The following is a 19,043-nucleotide window of genomic DNA, read 5'->3' as shown; positions in this document are numbered from 1 at the left end:
AGAGATTTCTCATATACCCCCTGCCCCTACACATGTGTAATTTCCCCCATTATCAACAGCCCTTACCAGAGCAATACATTTGTTACACTTGAAGAACAGACATTGACACCTCATCATCACAAGGTAAACATTTTTTTTTTTTTTTGCCATACACGGGCCTCTCACTGTTGCGGCCTCTCCCGTTGTGGAGCACAGGCTCCGGATGCGCAGGCCCAGCGGCCATGGCTCACGGGCCCAGCCGCTCCGCGGCATGTGGGATCTTCCCGTACCAGGGCATGAACTTGTGTCCCCTGCATCGGCAGGCGGACTCTCGACCACTGCACCACCAGGGAAGCCCGGTAAACAGTTTTGACAAGACTACTTCATCGGTTTGACATGACTACTTCATAGGAGTATTAGTTAGCTATTGCTGCATAACAAATCACCTCAAAGTTAGCAGCTGAAAAGAGCAGCCATTTATTCTCACAGTGTCTGTGGATCAGGAGTCTGGGAACAGTGTGGCTGGGCTCTCTGTTCAGGGTTCACAAGGTGTCAGAGGGGCTAGGATCTCACAGTCAGGCTCAGAGCCCTGGTCCATGCTCCTTCATAACTGAGTTCCTTGCAACTGTAGGACTGTGGCTCTCAGCTCCCAGAAGCTGCCTCTTTCCAAAGGCAGATCATGACATGGCTGGTGCCTCCTTCAAGACCAACAGGATCACACCTCTCTGCTGCTTCAAGGCTCTGAATTCCAGACTCTTTTAAAGGGTGCCCCTGGTTATGTCAGGCCCACCTAGCATAATCTGTCTTCTGATGAATTAAAAATCAACTCATTTGGGACCTTAAATACACCTGCAAATTCCCTTCACCTTTGCTGTGTAGCATAACCTAAATGTAAGCGTGACATCCATTACGTTCCCAGGCCCTCCCACACTCCAGGATGGGAGACGGGGCAGGGCACTCACACCAGGGCATGAGAATCTCCAGCAGCCTTCGAATTCTGCTACAGCACATGATTCTGGACTTGAGAGGTTTTGATCCTAATGTTTGTTACCTGGGAAGACTTACGTTAGTTCAAAATAAGATTTTTTGATCTTCTTAACTTTGCCAAAATACTGTCCAACAAAAGACCCACCTAAGAATCTTACCTTAATGCCATTAAATTAGACAAATGGTAAGGACATCTGTGTTCCAAATTTATCTAAACTCTCTAGCTAAACTGTCAACACTAAGGTTTTCAATCTTTTTCTAATTTTTATTTAAAAAAATTTTAAATTATTTTTTATTTTTATACAAACCATTTTAACTTTTTAAATTGATGTATAGTTGATTTACAATGTTGTGTTAATTTCAGGTGTACATCAAAGTGATTCATATATATATATATACATTCTTTTTCAGATTCTTTTCCATTATAGGTTATTACAAGATATTGACTATAGTTTCCTGTGCTATACAATAGGTCCTGTTGTTTATCTGTAAGGTTTTCAATTTAATCTGTGTAGATGAGAATAGTAAAGAAAAAAATTAGCTTAGCAACTTTTTATGCTTTATAAAAATGAGAATGAAAAGATGTATGTGTACTATTGCCCACATGTTGAACACACTCACTCATACACACAAACACACACATATTCATGCATCCTTCAGAACTCACACACGCCCAAGGTGGAATTGGCTTGTGGCTGTCCATTCTCCAAATTAGTGAGGGCTTCCTTTGACCCTGTGAGACCTAGTAAAAGAATGGAAAACTCAGTGATCCTCGTGGAAGGGGGGCCTTGTGTGAGGACCCTAGGGCGTATCAGAAGCCAACATGTGTCGCTGATTCTCAGGATCGATCAGGAACGGTCTCAGGGACCGTTGCCAGGGGGTATTGGTGTGGAAAGGGCTGTCCAGACTCTGGTGGCTTCCAAATGCGGTTTAGGCCGCCTTAGCTGCTGTTCAGACAGGAATGCAGTGAAACTGAGCAGAATCCCTTTGTGGGCTGGGAGCTATGAATCCTCAATGCTTCCTTCCCCCCCACCCCCACATCCACCCAGCGCCACTTCCTCTCTGCTTTACCTTCTAAATATCCCTCCCTTCTACCCCCTTCTCTCCACCTCCTCTGCTCCCATCCTGGTCTAAACCATGATCCTTTGCCTGCCTAAATGATGAAACAGCCTCCCTGCACCCTCCCTGGCTCCCCTCCAATCACTTCCCTGCAGAATAGTCAGAGTACTTGTTTCCAACTTCAAAGCTGCTCAAACAGTTCCTTGTGCCGAACCCATGCGCAGCTTCTACCGGCACTAAATACCAAGACCAAAAGCCTTACCTCATCTCATAAGAATGAGTAGCCTGCCCCCTCCGTCCTTTCCATTCTTATTCTGCTCTCTCTCTCTCTTTCTCTCCTTCTTCCTCCCATTCATCTGCAGTCCAACAACACTGGTCTTTTTTTTTTTTTTTTTCCTTTTTTTTTAAGTTCTTCAAATGTGCCACACTCTTCCCCACCACAGGGCCTCTGCACAGCCATTCCCCCTGACTTTCATGGTGAACACCTACATACCCTTCAGAACTCAGCTAGAATGGAAAGCTTCCTCTGGGAAGCTGTTCTCATCCCCTGCTAGTCTGGGTTAAGTCCCTCTGGTGGCAGAACGTATTTTCCAAAAATGGTCATGGCAATATTTCCTATCCCCCATGCTATTCCAGGACCTGGTCACTAAGCACATTCTGGAGTCTGTCGGCCCTTCTCTTGAATTTGGGAGGGACTTTTTTTTTTTTTTTTTTTTCTTTTTGTGGTACGCGGGCCTCTCACTGTTGTGGCCTCTCCCGTTGCGGAGCACAGGCTCCGGACGCGCAGGCTCAGCGGCCATGGCTCAGGGGCCCAGCCGCTCCGCGGCAAGTGGGATCTTCCCGGACTGGGGCATGAACCCGTGTCCCCTGCATCGGCAGGCAGACTCTCAACCGCTGCGCCACCAGGGAAGCCCTCCTATCCTTCTTGAAAGACTGATGACTCTGTGAGGGTAAAAGCCTTGTCAGTTTTGTTCACCATACTACTACTGACCCCTGGCAAATGGTGCACTCATTGCCAATGGGCAGCCAACTCAGCTTTCCTGCACCTCTTCACCTATAAAAAGAGATACCAAATAAAGATGATGTGCAAGAGACTGTGGATGGCAGAGGAGAGGTCGGGTAGCTTCTTGAAAGAGAGGACATTTGGGTTGTAATTTGTAGGATGTGTAGGGTGCTTTCTGTGTAATGAAGAGATAGAACAGGGCTTTTGGCAAGGGAAATAATATGTGCTGATGTACGGGACCAGGAAGCAGCCAAGCTAGGCAGACATTGACAGGTGGTTCTGCACAGAGAGAGGGCAGCTTGCTTGGGTGGAAAATTCTGCAGGAACAGGTTCCTAAGGGCCAGGTTTTTATTACCTTCAATGCTGCATGTAGGTGCTTAGATTTCATTCACAAGAAATAGGAAGGTCTTGGAGATTTGGAAGCAGCTGTGGAATGATCGCAGTTCTTGATAGCACTGGGACTGGAAAAACTGGTTAAGAGACTCCCGAACTGGTCCAGGGGGGAAGTGATGGGATCAGGACTAGAGAAGTGAAGATAACAGGATCAGGACTGAGTCAAGGGCAATTTAGCAAAAGTTCACCCCAGGGCCCTGTATTAGGGTGCTGTGTGCCCATATCCCGTTGTTACATCAACCCTATAAAGCAGGGGTCCAGAACACTTTTTTAGTAAATATATCAGGCGTGTAGATCTTAGCATCTGTCGCAGCTATTCACCCTGCTGTTGTAGCGCAAAGATAGCAGGAAATGACCGGTAAACGAGTGGGCGTGCCTGTGTTCCAACAAAACTTTATTTTACAGACACCGAAATTTGCATTTCATAGAATTTTCACGTGTCACGGAATAGCCTTCTCCGATTTTTTCCAACTTTTAAAATTGTAAAAACCATTCTGAGCTTGCTTGTGGGGCCGGACAAAAGCAGGCACCAGGTCTTGGTTTGCCCACACGTGGTATGTAAAGCGTTTTAGTAGCATTTCAGTTTTAAGGGTAAGCTCCTACAGGGAACCTTCAAGAAGCCCCGCCTTCCCTGGCGTCATCAGGCCGCGCCCCTCCAGGGCGGGGCCAGCGCATGCGCGGCCGGGCCTCGGGCGGGGGCGGGGCGGGCCGCGGCTCCGACTTCCAACATGGCGCACGCTGGCGGCGGCGGCGGCGGCGGCGGCGGCCCCGCGGGCCGGGGGCTGAGTGGCGCCCGCTGGGGTCGCTCGGGCTCTGCGGGCCACGAGAAGCTGCCGGTGCACGTGAGTGGTGGGCCAGCCCTCGCTGGGAGACCCCTGTCGTCCAGCCCCCGCAGGCCGGCGCCCCCCACCGGGCCCCGCCCGGCCCTCGGCCTCCCCTCCGCGCGGCCCTGGACCCCCGACTCCCCACCTCCGCCCCTCGGATGCCCGGCCCGTCCCCCTCCCGCCAGGGATCCCCGCTCCCGTCCGCTCCTCCGCGGACCGCGGCCCAGCTGGACCCTCCCCCTCCCCTCAGGTGGAGGACGCCCTCACCTACCTGGACCAGGTGAAGATCCGCTTCGGCAGCGACCCTGCCACTTACAATGGCTTCCTGGAGATCATGAAGGAGTTCAAAAGCCAGAGGTACCAGCGGGGCCCCTACCCGTCCCGGAGGGCCACTCTGGGCCTCAGTCTCCCTGAGCGGGATGGGAGCCCCCAACTCCGGCTGCCCCTCAACAGGGTGACCCCTTATGCAGGTTGTCGAACTTCTGGGAGCCTCAGTTCCTTCTTCCAAAAAACGAGATGGAAACGTACCCCCTTGTGGAGCTGTTGCGGGGATTCCTGGAACGAGGGCAGTGATGGGGTGCGGCAAGTGAGGCAGTCGAGCAATCACAGAGTCGGATCCTGTCTTTACTCAAAATGTTGATTTTTTAAAAGAGTTTTGTTCGTTGGGGATTTTTAAAAATTATTTTAGATATTTTTTTCAAGCACTGCATGAAAATGTTATTTATCTTGATTGTCGAATATTTTCGCACTCTCTTAAATCTTATCCCCAAGGTGAGTGCCTCACTTGCCTCACCCCAGTGCCAGGCCTGCTTGGAAATAATGCGCATAAAATGCTTAGTAAGGAACCTGGCACTTAGAAGGCCTTTAAAACACATTAGCTGTATTCATAGGCACAGAATCAGGAGGGTTAGAGATAGACCGGGGACCTCCCGATAGACAGTGAGCTTGTTTGACAGGGGCTCACTGAGGCTTAGAGTGGGCCAGTGGTTTGCCCAGATCCACCTTAGGAGCAGGGACAGGACCAGAGCTCGGTCCCCCTGACTTAGATTCTAAAGTGTCACATCCCCACTGTGCTGCTTCCCCCTCTGAGGAAATACGGCAGGGCCCGCCTGGTTTCCTTCCACAAGCATGATGCTAAGACCTTGGCCCTGACTGAAGCCCTAAGGGAGACCCTGTCTCTCCCCTCAGATTCTTAGCAGCTTTCATACTTGCAGGGCCTTTGACATTTATACATTATAGTCACTTGCTGGGAACAACTCCTGTGTCATAGTCTCCTAATTCATATGAAATGAATCTGTCTCCCATTTAGAGGGCTTTAACCTTCTGTCACTGTATGGAGCCCAGGACTTGCAGCTGGCTGTCCTGACATTTTCAGAACCTAGCACATGAGCTTGCAGTGTTTCGGGAGCCGTGCTGTGTACATATTCTGTGGGTTTTGCCAGGAAGGCACAGGGAGCCCAGGCCCGGTTGCCTTGGCAGTGGATCGCTGTGGGCAGAATCACGCCAGTCACATTTGAGGGTGCTTCATTGTCTGTTGAGGAGCTCGTGCCATGGCACGGGTAAGGGAGGAGTCGATTCTGCTTCCAGTTTGCTTCCCGAGACGCTTCTGCCCACTCTCATTCTTCGTTCCAGCATCGATACTCCTGGAGTCATCCGACGAGTGTCACAGCTCTTCCACGAACACCCTGACCTGATTGTTGGATTCAACGCTTTCCTTCCTCTCGGGTACAGAATAGACATTCCCAAGAACGGCAAGTTAAACATACAGTCGCCTCTGTCGAGCCAGGTATGCCGCTGCAGTGGTTTGAGTGATCTGGCCTTAGCACAGCCCACCGTGGTACTCAGATACGCAGGCCGGACAGCGTGGCTTGTGTATTTCACAGCTGGAAAGCTGGTGAAGAGCCGATCTTTTTCTTAAAATGCTTCTAGCAGAAATCAGAATAGATTGAAACACCTACATAGGCAACCTCTGCGTCCCAAATTGATCCGTTTGGCGGATTTAAATCAAGAGCGGATGTGTCTGTGTGTGTCAGGGAGGCATTCTCCTGACACAGTTGTACGTCCAGTCAAAATAATTGCGTCCACAGTCACGGAGGTCTTGGTTTGAGGCTCTCCCCCTGAGCGCACTAGGCAGGCCACGCTTGTAGTTGGGCCTGTGGTCCCTCTGATCACCCTCGGTGCCACCCACAAAATAAAGCGGTGGAGATGCATGTGTGACTAGACACGTTTATTGTTGCTGTGCTTCATTCACCTGCCAGCAGGATCACTGACTGAGCTCAGGCTTATGGCTTTGGTCCCTTCTTTCTCGAGTGACAGGTTGCTGCCTGTTCTATCTATGTAGTCCCTTCTTGTGTTTGCTCAGCAGATCCCCTGAGAAAAAGAAAGCCTGTTTGAGCTTTACTTTTGTAAGGTAACGGTTGTCTTTTTCTCTCCTCGGCCCTGTTGCCATTTAGGGCATAACCCTTTGCCGCGGGGGTGCTGTCCAGGGCATTGTGGGGTGTTCAGCCTCATCCCTAGCCTCCACCCGCTAGGCCCTCACCCAGTCAAGACAGCCAAAAATGTCTCTAGACATAGCCAAGTGTCTCCTGGGAGCAAAAATCACAGCATTGAGAAGTGCTGGTGTAAGTGAATGAGCTCTTTCAACCTCCTCCATCTTGCCCCAGGGGTTTTTGCAGGGAAGGCAAAAATCTACTCTGGATGCATTTTGTAGGTTTCTCCTCTGATGATAAAGGAGATTGTAGTTTCCTATCAATTAGGGAGTCAGGAGTTGAAAAGAGAGCAGTGAGAGGCAATGTGGCAGTGGCTGGTCCCTCTCCGAAGGGGGCTGGCACATAAATTCTGCCTTTTCTCTACACAAGGCAACCTCCACCATCAGAACATTGTCTCATTAAAGCCGAGGAGTGCACCTCAGTTTTAAAAAGGAACTTGGAAGCCTTCGGCTACTGAATTCCAAAAGCTTCCATTTCATGTTTGCAAATGGAGCCCCAGGAGCCAGAGGTAGCGCTCCTTCCTCCAGATGATAAAAGCCTTAGCGGAGATTAATCTTCAGAACAGTCACGGCTAGGGGAGAAAAGCAAGCTCGTTTGCAGGAGCGTGTGCAGGAGCACTTTGCTGAATCTGAAGCGCTGCGTAAACACTGGGTGTCATTACCATCACTCATTAAGAAAGAGCTGGAATCCAAGACCTAGATTGCACTCCACGTGTGGAATTCGCCTTCTCAAGCCCTGTTGGAGTAACTGCTCTTGGGGCTGGATCTCCACATGAGCCTCACCTTCCCTTAAGTAGCCAAAAGGCCCCTGCTGCTCCACACACAGCTTCGAGGACTATTGGAGAGATAAGGAGACCGGACCAGTCTTGTGCGCCCCTAGGGGATTTTGTGACCGCAGGTCTGTTAACCTGAAGACGGGCTTGATGAGAACTTTCCCTTGATAGCTGCCTACCAGGGCTTTATGGTCTCACTGCAGCCTGGAAACAGCCATATGTAGGACCCCTTCCTCAGGGGGAGAGGTACATGCCCTTCGTTCCCTCAGGACACGTGCCGCCCACGTGGTTTCAGTCACATCCACGGACCTGCCACGTTTCCAGCCCTGCTTCACGCCAGGCGCAAATGCAATGTCCTCTCACCTTCCTAGAGTCCTTTCGAATCCACAGTAGCCTGAGAACTTTATAGGGCTCCCTACTCGCCAGTGCCCTGATGATTTTTTTTTAAATTGGTTTTTCTAGCTTCACTATTTTGAAGTATAGCTCCATGTGTGTGTGTTTCCATTTTTCATCTCGTCATGTATCCTGTCAACTATAGACAAGGAGGGGATAGTTCTTAGATGCTGAGGAAGATAAATAAGTCTTAGCCTGTGGGGAGCCTTTTGAGCAGGGTTTCTCAGCCTTGGCACCGTTGCCACTGGGGCCAGATCATTCTTCCTTGTGGGGGCCATTTTGTGCTCAGTAGGGTGTTGAGCAGCATCCCTGGCCTCCACCCACCTGATACCAGTAGCGCCCCCTCCCCCAGGATGACAACCTGAAATGTCTCTAGACATTGCCACATGTCCCCGGGGGGGCAGAATCGCCCCAGTTGAGAACACTAATCTAAAGGGAAGATAGACATGTGCCATGATGTGGGAAGTGTGGCCAGAGAGGGGCCGGGGACCGTGGCAGGAAGAACGTCCCCTTGCTGCAGCCACAGCCTCCTGGATCAACATCTTTTTGGATCTGATTGGCCTTAGTTGTAACGTCACCTCCTCAGAGAGCCCTCCACTCCCATCCCCAAGTCATTTTCCCAGCACCCCGTTTTATATACTTCAAAATAACATAGCAAAGCTAAGAAATAAAAAATCCACTGTTTCTTGTTGGTTTGCCTTCCCTGGCAGACTGAGTCCTCCAGATTAGACAGGAGGGCTATGTCTGTCTTGTTCACGACTGTCCCCGTTCCGGGACGTCAGAGGGACGGGACACTGGATGTCGGTGGGAAAGTGATGAATCTTGGCTTCTGGGTCTTGTTCAGGATGGACCCTGCCTCTTGGGGCCGGCCTTCTTGTGCTTGGCTGGGACGACGGCTGCTTGGATGATAAGTAAAGAGATAAACCTTGAGGTGCAGCTTGTAATTTAGTGACCCCTTTACGTTCAAAGGGAAGCCGGCCGTCTTCCCTCTGGGAAGGGTCATTGGAAGTTCAGTCAGTTCCTGGGAGGTTGCCTCTCGTGTTTGTCTTAGTCACCCATGGAGCAGGTGTAGGCCACCTCCTCTGTGCCAGGCGCTGAGGTTTGTTCAGAGTCCTGGCTCTCAGGGTGCTTGCATGGTTGAGGTGGGGACTCACGTGAGACACATATGGACAGATGTGAAATACAGGAGGGAGTTCAGTGCTGCAGGTGACAGACAGCAGGGGCCAGGCCTGGGGAGGTGCCGTGGGCAGAGGCTGAGTGAGGGGAGCAGGAGCCATGCCTGTGGCCCCCCAGGGAGTCTTCCTGGTGGGGACATAGAGGCCTGAGGTGGGAACAAGTGGGTGTGCCTGAGAGACAGCCAGGAAGCTGGTGCGGTCAGAGCCCGAAGTAGAGAGTGTAGGAGAGAGAGCCAGGCGCGTGGGAAGCCAGGGGAAAGTTCTGGAAAGGCTTCTCTGGCTGCTGTGCCAGAAGTGGACTGAGGGGGCAAGAGCGGATCTGGGAGGCTAGGGAGGGGCGTGGGAACCAGCTGGAGTGGACGGTGATGTGGGCCAGGGGTGGGTGTCAGTGAAAGCGAGAAAAATCAGTGAGATCACCAGGGGTGATTCCGGGATGCCTGAGTCTCTGGGTGAAGGCAGCACCCGCTGGGATGACCGGTGGGGGTGGGCCAGGGGGCCTGTTCTGTGTTTGGAAAGTCCATCTGAGGCATGTCTTAGATATCTAGGTGGGGCTGTATATGGACACTCAGATGGACAAGTCGGCCATGTAGGGCTCTTATCAGTGTCTAGGAGGCGTTTCTAACTGTGCCTGGTTGAGGCCACCCACAGCAGGCAGAGAAGACAAAAGCCTGGATTGTTCTAGAAAGTTTAGACCAAGGGTTGGCAAACTGTGGCCCAGGGAACAAAGCCAGCTTATTTTTGTATGGCTGGTCATTTTTACGTCTTTCAGATTACTTAAAAATTTTTTTTAAATTGTGATATTTACGTAACATAAAATTCATCATTATGACCATTTTAAAGTGTCCAATTCAGTGGCTTTTAGTGTATTCACAATACCATGCAACCACCACTGCTAATCCCAGAACATTTCTGTGACCCCAAAGAGAAACGGCACTTCCCAATCCTGCCCCCGCCCAGCCAGCCCCTGGCAACCACTAATCCACTTTCTGTCTCTGCAGAGTTTCCTGTTCAGGATACTTAATATAAATGGAATCATATACTATATGTCCTTTTGTGTCTGGGCTTCCTTCTCTCAGCATGTTTTCGAGGTTCATCCGTGTTATACCAGAGCATCCTTCCTTTTTAAGGCTGTGTAATATTCCACTGCAGGTATGGACTGCATTTTGGTCATCCGTTCATCGGTTGGTGGACAGACACGTAGGTTTTTTCCACCTTCTGGCAATTGTGAACACTGCTGCTATGAACATGCATGTACAAGGATTTGTTTGAACACCTGTCTTTGGTTCTGTGGGTGGATACCTAGGAGTGGAATTGCTCAGTCACCTAGTGACCATGTTTAACTTACTAAAGAATCGCCAGACTGTTTGCCACAGCAGTTGCACCATTACTGTCCGGCCTTTTGCCGAGCCCTGGTCTCCAGGGGTGCTTCTCCCATCTTGTCACGGTGACTCACTCCAGGGAATTGGAGGAGGCACATGGTGCTTGAAAATGCCCCCTTGCAGTGGTGGGGAGGGAGCTCCCCACAGCCTCCTCTGAAGCAAACCTCTGCTCCGAGGCTGCTCAAGGGCTGCTCCCTTCCCCCCTGCCCCTGTCCAACTCCTTCCAGCTCCTTCTGCCGCCAAGGCTGTGTACCATGAAGGAACGTGAGCACGGACTTCTGTGAGCTTAAGCAAAGGTAATCAGGAACAGCGTCCCCGAAGTGTCATAGAACAAATTCTAGTGCCGGGGAGAAACGGTGCTTAGAGTTGTGACTGCTCTGGATCTCTTGTGTCTGTGTTCCTCGGCTCAGACTTCCTAGAGTTGCCTCTACACCCGCTGTCATGGGCTGAATTTTGCCCCCACCCCCAAATTCATATCTTGAAGTTCTAACCCTCAGCATCTCAGAATGTGACTGTATTTGGAGATGGGGTCTTTACAGAGATAATTTAGGCAAAATGAGGCCATTAGGATGGGTCTCAATCCAGTCTGACGGGTGTCCTTATAAGGAGAGGAAATTAGGACACAAGGAGAGACCCCAGGGATATGTGTGCACAGAGGAACGACCCTGTGAGGACACAGCGAGAAGACACCCGTCTACCAGCCAAGAGGCCTCAGGAGATACCAGCCCTGCTGGCACCTTGATCTTGGATTTCCAGCCTCCAGAACTTCAAGGAAATAAACGTCTGTTGCTGACGCTGCCCAGTCTGTGGTATTTGTTGTGGCAGCCCCAGTGCGCTAGTAGACCCACTCAGGTGCCTGCGGGTGTGCCTGGCGGAGGTGTCTGTTGTGATGACAGTTCTGCAGCAGTGGGCAGCAGTGTGCCCGGCGTCCCCTGGAGTCTAGGGTCAGCTGTGGGTGCCAGAGGCGGTGCCAGGTGCCACAGGGGATTTTATCCTTCATCGGTCCATCTGATCATCCCCAACGGTGGATGAAGCCCACTCTGTTCCAAGCACTGTTTCAGGCACTGAGGATATAGCATTGACCAAAATAGAATCCCTGCCCTCCTGGAGTTTGCCTTCTGATCAGGGCTGGAGAGAGAATAAAATAAGTAAAATATGTTTCCTGTAGGAAGGTGATAGGTGCTGTGGAGAAAAATAGAGCAAGAAAGGGGCTCAGAGTGCTGGGAGATAAGGGTCATTTTATTTTGGTGCAGGATGGTTCTGGAAGACTCGCTGAAAGGTGGTGTGTTAGCAAAAACCTAAAGCTGAACCCGAAGGATCCCAGCCTGCCTGAGACCCAGTTGGGGACCTGCAGGATGCCCAGCCGTGGTCAGTGGCAGAGGGAGGCCGCCCTCAGGACCACACACAAAATTCCAGTTTAGAAGCATAAACATCACCTCCTTTGCGGGGTGGTCCTGTCCCACTGGGCATTAAGATTCCGACTTCCCAGGAGAGAGATGTATGTCTGTTGTTTGTTTTTATTGGTACTGACAGAAAAGCACATCAGTGGAGAGCATGCTTGATGACTGCTCAGGGCCCATCTCTCTTCTCTCAAGTGACTCGCCCCAGGCCTAGCACCAAAAGTCCCGCAGCCCTGGGCAACCTGGGCAGTGGGCCCCCCTCACCTGCAGGGTCCCAGTCTCATGCCTGCTGACAGCTGGTGCTTTCACACCTGAAAACAGTCTTGCTGAAATGGGCTGGCCAGAGGTGTGGGAAGACTTTACTCTGCTCCAAAAAGGATTAAACAATCCACTCTTTGTAAATCTCTCCCGAATGCTAATTTCTCCAAGTGTATAGAGTGTGCCTCTCAGGTTCATGTTCTTTGAATCTGTTGGAAGGATCAGGCAAAGGTGAGTTCGTGAGACTCTCCCAGGAACGCTCAGGCACTCAGAACGCCGAGGTGGGGCTGTCTCTGGGTGCCCCCTCCCTGCTTCTCTCTCTCCAGGCCTCCAGAAGTAACCTTTTTCTGCGTCAATGTAAAAAACTTGGCTCTGTGCTAAGTTTTGCCTGTTCTTGCACACAGTGGCTCAGTCTGGCGTTTCTCACAATCTGCTCCTGGTGCCGGGCCCAACAGTAACTCACTGTTGTACTGTTGTCAGGAGAATTCGCACAACCACAGCGACTGTACAGAGAACGTCAAGCAGCAGGTGCTATATAAGGAGGACAAACCGCAGGTGCCCTTGGAGTCAGATTCCGTGGAATTCAACAACGCCATCAGCTATGTGAACAAGATTAAGACCCGCTTTCTAGATCACCCAGAAATCTACAGGTCATTCCTGGAGATACTGCACACTTACCAGGTAAGAAGCCATAGGTCACACTTCTTTGTGGGTGTTTGTGGCATCATCCAGTATCAGGTGCATTGGAAACATTCAGATTTTCTAATCTGAATTCATGAAATCCTGGAAAATTCTGATTAGCTCTTTTTTTTTTTAGCATTAATTTTTTTTTTTTTTTTACCGTGGTAAAATATATATAAATACAAAACTTAACCAACTTTAAGTGTCCCGTTCAGTGGCATTAAGTACATTCACATTGTTGCACAGCCATCACCGTCATCCATTTCCAGAACTTTTTCATCTTCCTCACCTGAAACTTTGTCCCCATGAAACACTAACTGCCCCTTCCTCATTTCCCCCAGCTCCTGGCGCCCACCCTTCTGTCAGTACTTTCTGTCTCTATGAATCTGACTCCGATAGGGACCTCCTAGGAGTGGAATTGTACAGTATTTGTCCTCTGTGCCTGGCTCGTTTCACTTAGCGTAATGCCCTGAAGGTCCATCTATACCGTAGCATGTGTCAGAATGGCCTTCTTTTTAAGGCTGAGTAATATTCCATTGTATGGCTACGCCTTATTTTCTTTATCCATTCATCCATCAGCAGACACTTGGGTTGCTCCCACATTCTGGCGATTGTGAACAATGCTGCTGTGAACATGGGCGTACCTGTTGGAGTTCTATTTAGGTTTGATTTTAATTTGCCCCTTGAGGCACCTCTGCACCCTCAGTAGGAAACACACATTAGAGGATTAAAGAAGAGCCCAAGAAGATAGTTTTCTTTTTATAAGATGGTGTAGTTATTGTTTAGACAATAAACTACCCTTTACTTATGCTGATTACAACCGGGCTTTGTGCCAGGTGCTGGGTCGACAGGGATGAATGGTTGCTGTTGCTTAGGAGTTCAGTTTAGACGTGGAGGAAACTTGGAAATGATTAGGGTGGACGAGAAGGACTGTGTGTAGGACAGGTGTGTCAGGGTTGAGGGCTGCTGACCCCATAGCGGGTTACAGAGAGGATACTCAGGTTGAATCTTGGCAAATCAGTCAGAACCGTCAGTCAAAAGGTGGACTCTCGGTGCTGGGAATGGCCTGTGCAAAGGCCCAGGGGCCAGAACAGGCAGCTGGCTTCAGGGCACTTAGCAGGAAGTGCAGGCAGGCGGGTGGCAAGGGACATCTGTGTCAGGCAAGGAGTTCGGATGTCATCCTCACCCAGACATGGAGTTTCTGATGCCTTTTATTTTTCTAAGCAGCAGAACCCACTTTTAAAAATGAAATCTTCTGCACAACCTTGATAAGTGAAATTAAAACATGGGATTCTGTTTAGCATAAATGTTTAGGATCAGATTGATAGCATTTGCTCCCTGTAAACGCACTGGAACTGTTTCAGTACTCTAAACATTTGTGGGCAGTGGTGCCAGTGACATGCTTGGTCCTGTCAGCCTCATGTCCAGTGTCTGCACGGTCCTTGTACGGCATTGAGAACTTCCTGCTTCTCACAGATAAGTGGTTGCAAGTGGCAGCTGTGAACATCAGTCTGTGTGGAGGGGTGATGTTGTGATCATGGGGGTTTATGGGCTCTTCACAGATTCCGTGGGGTCACCACACCTCAGGGGCTGGAAGGATCGTTAGAGGGAAGGCCGGCAGGTATCTGTTGTGTTGATGGGAATGGGGGGGGAGGGGGAGCCGTTTGTTGGCGTGTAGAGAAGTGAAAGTGACTTATCCAAGGTCCTAGCAAAGGGCCACGGGTTGATTGGGAGAAAGCGTGAGGAAGGAAGCACGGCTCAGTGTTCCCCAGTCAGAGCCACAGGGAGTTGGTTGGAAATGCAAGCTGCCTGGGCCTCCCCTCAGAGTTGCTACCCCAGGTCCTGCCCAGCATCTGCTTTTTGAACAAGCCCCCTGGCGACTCTCAGGTTGCCTGTTTCTTCAAAAGGAGCTGGAAATCTGAATTTCTGTGTGAGTTCTTCCTGATTTTCGAACATTGATGCGGATTTTTAAAAGACACTGTGAGGCCAAAGCAGCAGCTCTAGGGCCATACATTACTGTTTTTTTTAATCTCTGATGGGCCTCAAGTCAGACCTTAGCTGTGCCCCCTGCCCCCTCAGAGCCCTTTGCCTCACCTCCCTGAACCTCGGGGTTCTAATCCATAAAATGGCTACAGCGCTGTGGGTGCTGATCCCAGTTAAATATGGTTAACCGAGGTCACTGATGCAAGCACAGTGCTTGCCTCAGGTCAGCCATGGGCAGCTGTTCCCTTTATACAACTTCGAACATATGTCGTGTGCCTGGATGAGCACAGCCAGTTCTGCCCTGATGTCCCCCAAAATGACCGTGCTTTGCAAATAAATGCTCACCAACCACAGGTCTTATGGAAAAACGGGATCAGAGCGTGAGACTCAAAAACTGTGTCAGCAACACATTAAAAAAAGATAGGCACCTACTTGAAACTGGTAGCGCCGTTGTGCGCGCATTAAATGGCTAAGCACGTGTGAATATTGCAGCACATCCGGCACTTGACCTTGGAAAAGACCTTAGTGTCATGTGTAGACATGGGTGTGGAAAGGTTGCAGCCTGCGGGTCACTGTGAGGTACCAGGAGCAGGTTTCCTAAAATGGGATGGGTTGTCACCCCAGAGGGGGGTCAGGCAGAGTGGCTCTAGCAGCTGAGGGAGCGATGTTGGGGGCGTGTGTATGTCGGGGGTCGTGTATTACCAGGTGGCTTGGCTCAGCTGGGTGCACTTTTCCACATTCACCCCATGTTGCTCCTGGACAAAATCCTGCCTCAGCAAATGCAGAATCCATACCACGCTCAAATCATTCCCTAGTCCGTGTCCCAAACAGATCTGTGTTCAAAACAGGTGTTAGAGCAGAACTGACTCTCTCTGCAGGAGAATTCCCAGGAGGTGCGTCCCTAGGTCATAGGGTGTGCACTCAGCACATGATCATAGATGGCGCCAGTCTTCCCTCTGCCGGTGGCACCAATCTTCCTTTCCGCCTTGTAATGAGAGCGCCCAGTTCCCCACACCCTCATCAGAAATCACCAGTCCTTATGCAATCTGATGAGCAAAAATGCTGTGACACTGTTTTAAATTGTATTTCTTCAAACATCACTCAGTCTGATCACTGTTTCATCTGTATAGGGATGATTTGTATTTATTCTCTGAGGTGAATGGTCTTTGCCTGTTTTTTTCTTTGGCCTTCAAGTGTCCCGGTAACTTTGGTCAGGAGAGGGTGGAGGCAGTTTTTTCTCCCCCCAGACGGGTGCTCCGTGTGCCAGGATTGGGAAGTAACTTTGCTCAGGGTACATAGGGCCGAGAGGGGAGGGCGTGCAAAGGGCTCCCCATTCCTTGTCTCTTCCCCCTTCGCAGCTGTGGAGGGGGGATGTCGAAGCCCTGCTGCTGGGCGCTCTGGGAGGGCCCGACACCAGCGCCTCATGCTCTGTCACGTTCCTGGGTGTAAAGTTGACAGGGACTAACTTCTGATGGCCGACTTGAGTTGTGTTTGCTGCTTTCTGCCCTGCTGACCTGGGTCCCGTCTGGTCCTCATCTTGTTGCTTTAAGCTCCAGGTCAAGCCGTCTTCCTTCCAGAGTCTTAGTGACTCTGGGGGAACAGGTCCTTTGACCTCTAAGTCCCTTCCCTTCCTTCTTCACCCTCTGCCCCTTCCAGACCCAGAGCTAGCTCCTCAGTCCCCTGCCCAGCAGAATGAGTCCTGACCTTGGGAGGACCGTGGGTTCGCCACTGACCTTGCACTTCCCCAGCCTCTGCTCAAGGGTGCTTGAGGGCTGGGGTCAGGTCCTTCCATGACCGTCCCCTCCCACATCCCCTCCACACTCCCAGCACAGGCCGCATCCATGGCCAGGGCTCAGGCCGCGTCGTGCGGCAGGGTCAAGACTCAAGCGCACAGGCTGTTCTCCAGAGCAGGGGGTGGGGGAGCGGGGGAGTGGTTGGGGGACACCCGGCGGTGTCAGCAGGGCAGCGGGCTGGACCCCCTCTCCTGGTGGCAGCAGTCACAGGCTCTGCCAGCCAGTTTTCTTTCGTGAGTCATCCCTCTGTCTCCTCCACAGTGGGATGCCTGAATGTCACAGCCTAGGGTGCCTCCTGGTTCCTTGGCTAACGACTCGTTTTCCCTCCCCTGAAAATCGGCAGAAGGAGCAGCTGAGCACGAAGGGCCGTCCGTTCCGAGGCATGTCTGAAGAGGAGGTGTTCACCGAGGTGGCCAACCTCTTCCGCGGCCAGGAGGACCTGCTCTCCGAGTTTGGACAGTTCCTGCCCGAAGCCAAGCGGTCCCTGGTGAGTACAGACCACCGACGCCAGTCTGGGGCCACGTTCTCATCAGCCAGAACCCCCTGCCAGTGCAGCCCCCAGGCCAGGCCAGGTTTATCCACTCCCCAGACACACTGGGTTCCCTCAGAAGCCACAGCCAGTGCAGACACGCACAGGCCCCCAGTGCAGGTTCCACCTCCACGGGGAGCTGGCGCAAATCCTCAAAAGGGCTTCTCTGGACAGACAGCAGCCAGGTGATGAGGGCTCGTTGGGAGGCAGAGTGTCTTCCCATGGAGACCTGCCTGTAACCAGGTCCTTGTGGGAAGGTGCGGGAGGGGTCAGGCTCACTGCCTACCCCCCTGGAGGGACTGGGTGGAGGCTTGGCAGTGACTCGGGGTGGGAGTGCAGAGAGCTGACAGCGGAGGAGGGGCCTGCGATGGGGAGGTTGGGGGTGCAGACTGCACTGTCAGCCTTTCTGCCTTTGCTGTGGAGTGAGGCCTGCTGACCTGCCCTTTCCATTTCCTCTTTTTTTTTTTCCTATGAACTTACGGCTTTTTAAAAAAAAAAAAATTGAAGGAAAATTCACGTAACATAAAACTCACCATTTAAAAATGTACATTTCAGTAGCATTTAGAATATTTAAAATGTTGTGCAGCCATCACCCCTCTCTAGTTTCAGAACATTCCCATCACCCCAAAAGGAGACCTGTCCCCATTAGCAGTCACTCCCCATCCCCCGCTCCTTAGATTCTGGCAACCACCAATCTGCTTTCTGTCTCTATGGATTTACCTGTTCGGACATTTCACATAGATGGAATCATGCAACATGTGGCCCTTGGGTTGGTGTCTGGCTTCTTTCACTCAGCGTCATGATTTTAAGGTTCATCCATGATGTAGCATGTGTCAGAACTTCATCCCTTCTGTGGCTAAATAATAATTCCATTGTGTGGATGGACCACATTTTGTTCATCCATTCATCCATCAGTGGACGCTTGGGTTGTTGCCACCTTTCAGTCATTGTGAATCGTGCTGTGAACATGCATGTACAATTTTTTGTTTGAACACCTGCTTTCAGTCATTTTCTGTCTATGCCTAGGAGTGGAGGTGCTGACTCATGTGGTAACTGTGTTAAACTTTTGAGGAACTGCCACACTGTTTTCCACGGTGGCTGGACCATTTTACGTTCTCACTAGCAATATACCAGGGTTTCAGTTTTCCGCATCATCACCAATGCTTGAGGTTTTCCTTTTTAAAAAAAATGTATAGCCTTTGTAGTTGGTGTGAAATGGTATCTTATTGTGGTTTTGATTTGCATTTCCCTGCTGACTAATGATATTGGGCATTTCATGTGCTCATTGGCCATCTGTTTATCTTCTTTGGAGAAATGTCTATTTAAGTACTTTGCACCGTCTCTGTTGCTGGGTTGTAAGAGTTCTTTATACGCTCTTGACATTAGTCCTTTATCAAATATTTTCCTCTATTCTGTAGGTTGTCTTTTCGCGTTCTTGTTAGTGTTGGTGCGCATCAGTTTTAAATTTCGGTCAAGTCCAATTGCCTATTTTTTCTTTTGTTGCTCATGTTTTCAGTGTCAAATCTCAGAATCCATTGCTACTTCTGAGGTCATGAAGGTTTACCTAAAGTTTTCTTTTAATACTTGTACAGTGTTAGCTCTTCTATTCAGGTTGGTGATCCATTTTGAGTTAATGTTTGTATATGGTGAGGTAGGGGTCCACTCTACATGTGGCAATCCAGTTTGTTGAGGAAACTGTTCTCTTTCCATCATTGCATGGTCTTGGCACTCTTGTCAAAAATCAATTGACCAGAGTTTTATGGGTTTATTTCCGGACTCAGTTCTAATCCATTGATCTCCATGTCTGCCCTTAGGCCAGCACCACACTGTCATGATTACTGTAGCTTTGTAGTAAGTTTGAAATCAGGAAGTGTGAGTCCCCCAACTTTGTTTTTTTTTTTCAAGATTGTTTTGGCTAGTCAGGGCCCCTTGCAATTCCATATGAA

General features: G+C 50.4%; 1 protein-coding gene across 3 annotated transcripts in view; it reads left to right on the top strand.

The window, feature by feature from the left end:
- The first annotated feature begins 4,121 nt into the window (after positions 1-4,121).
- The window catches only part of SIN3B (SIN3 transcription regulator family member B), a 37,212-nt gene continuing 22,290 nt past the window's right edge, over positions 4,122-19,043 (top strand). Inside the window, exons 1-6 of one of the 3 annotated variants that reach the window (XM_029217289.1) lie at positions 4,144-4,263; positions 4,496-4,602; positions 4,716-4,769; positions 5,878-6,031; positions 12,592-12,792; positions 16,912-17,055. In XM_029217289.1, coding sequence (XP_029073122.1) covers positions 4,150-4,263; positions 4,496-4,602; positions 4,716-4,769; positions 5,878-6,031; positions 12,592-12,792; positions 16,912-17,055 — 774 coding nt within the window. In that variant the 5' untranslated portion in view covers positions 4,144-4,149. Of the gene's footprint in view, positions 4,264-4,495; positions 4,603-4,715; positions 4,770-5,877; positions 6,032-12,591; positions 12,793-16,911; positions 17,056-19,043 lie in introns of all 3 variants that reach the window. The other 2 variants (XM_029217287.1, XM_029217288.1) reach the window with 2 other exon arrangements.

Source organism: Monodon monoceros, unplaced genomic scaffold (assembly GCF_005190385.1).
Source record: "Monodon monoceros isolate NGI ecotype Baffin Bay Population unplaced genomic scaffold, NGI_Narwhal_1 Super_Scaffold_12, whole genome shotgun sequence".
Taxonomy (NCBI): domain Eukaryota; kingdom Metazoa; phylum Chordata; class Mammalia; order Artiodactyla; family Monodontidae; genus Monodon; species Monodon monoceros.
Note: the sequence above shows the minus strand (reverse complement) of the source record. Positions and strands in the feature narration are given on the sequence as shown.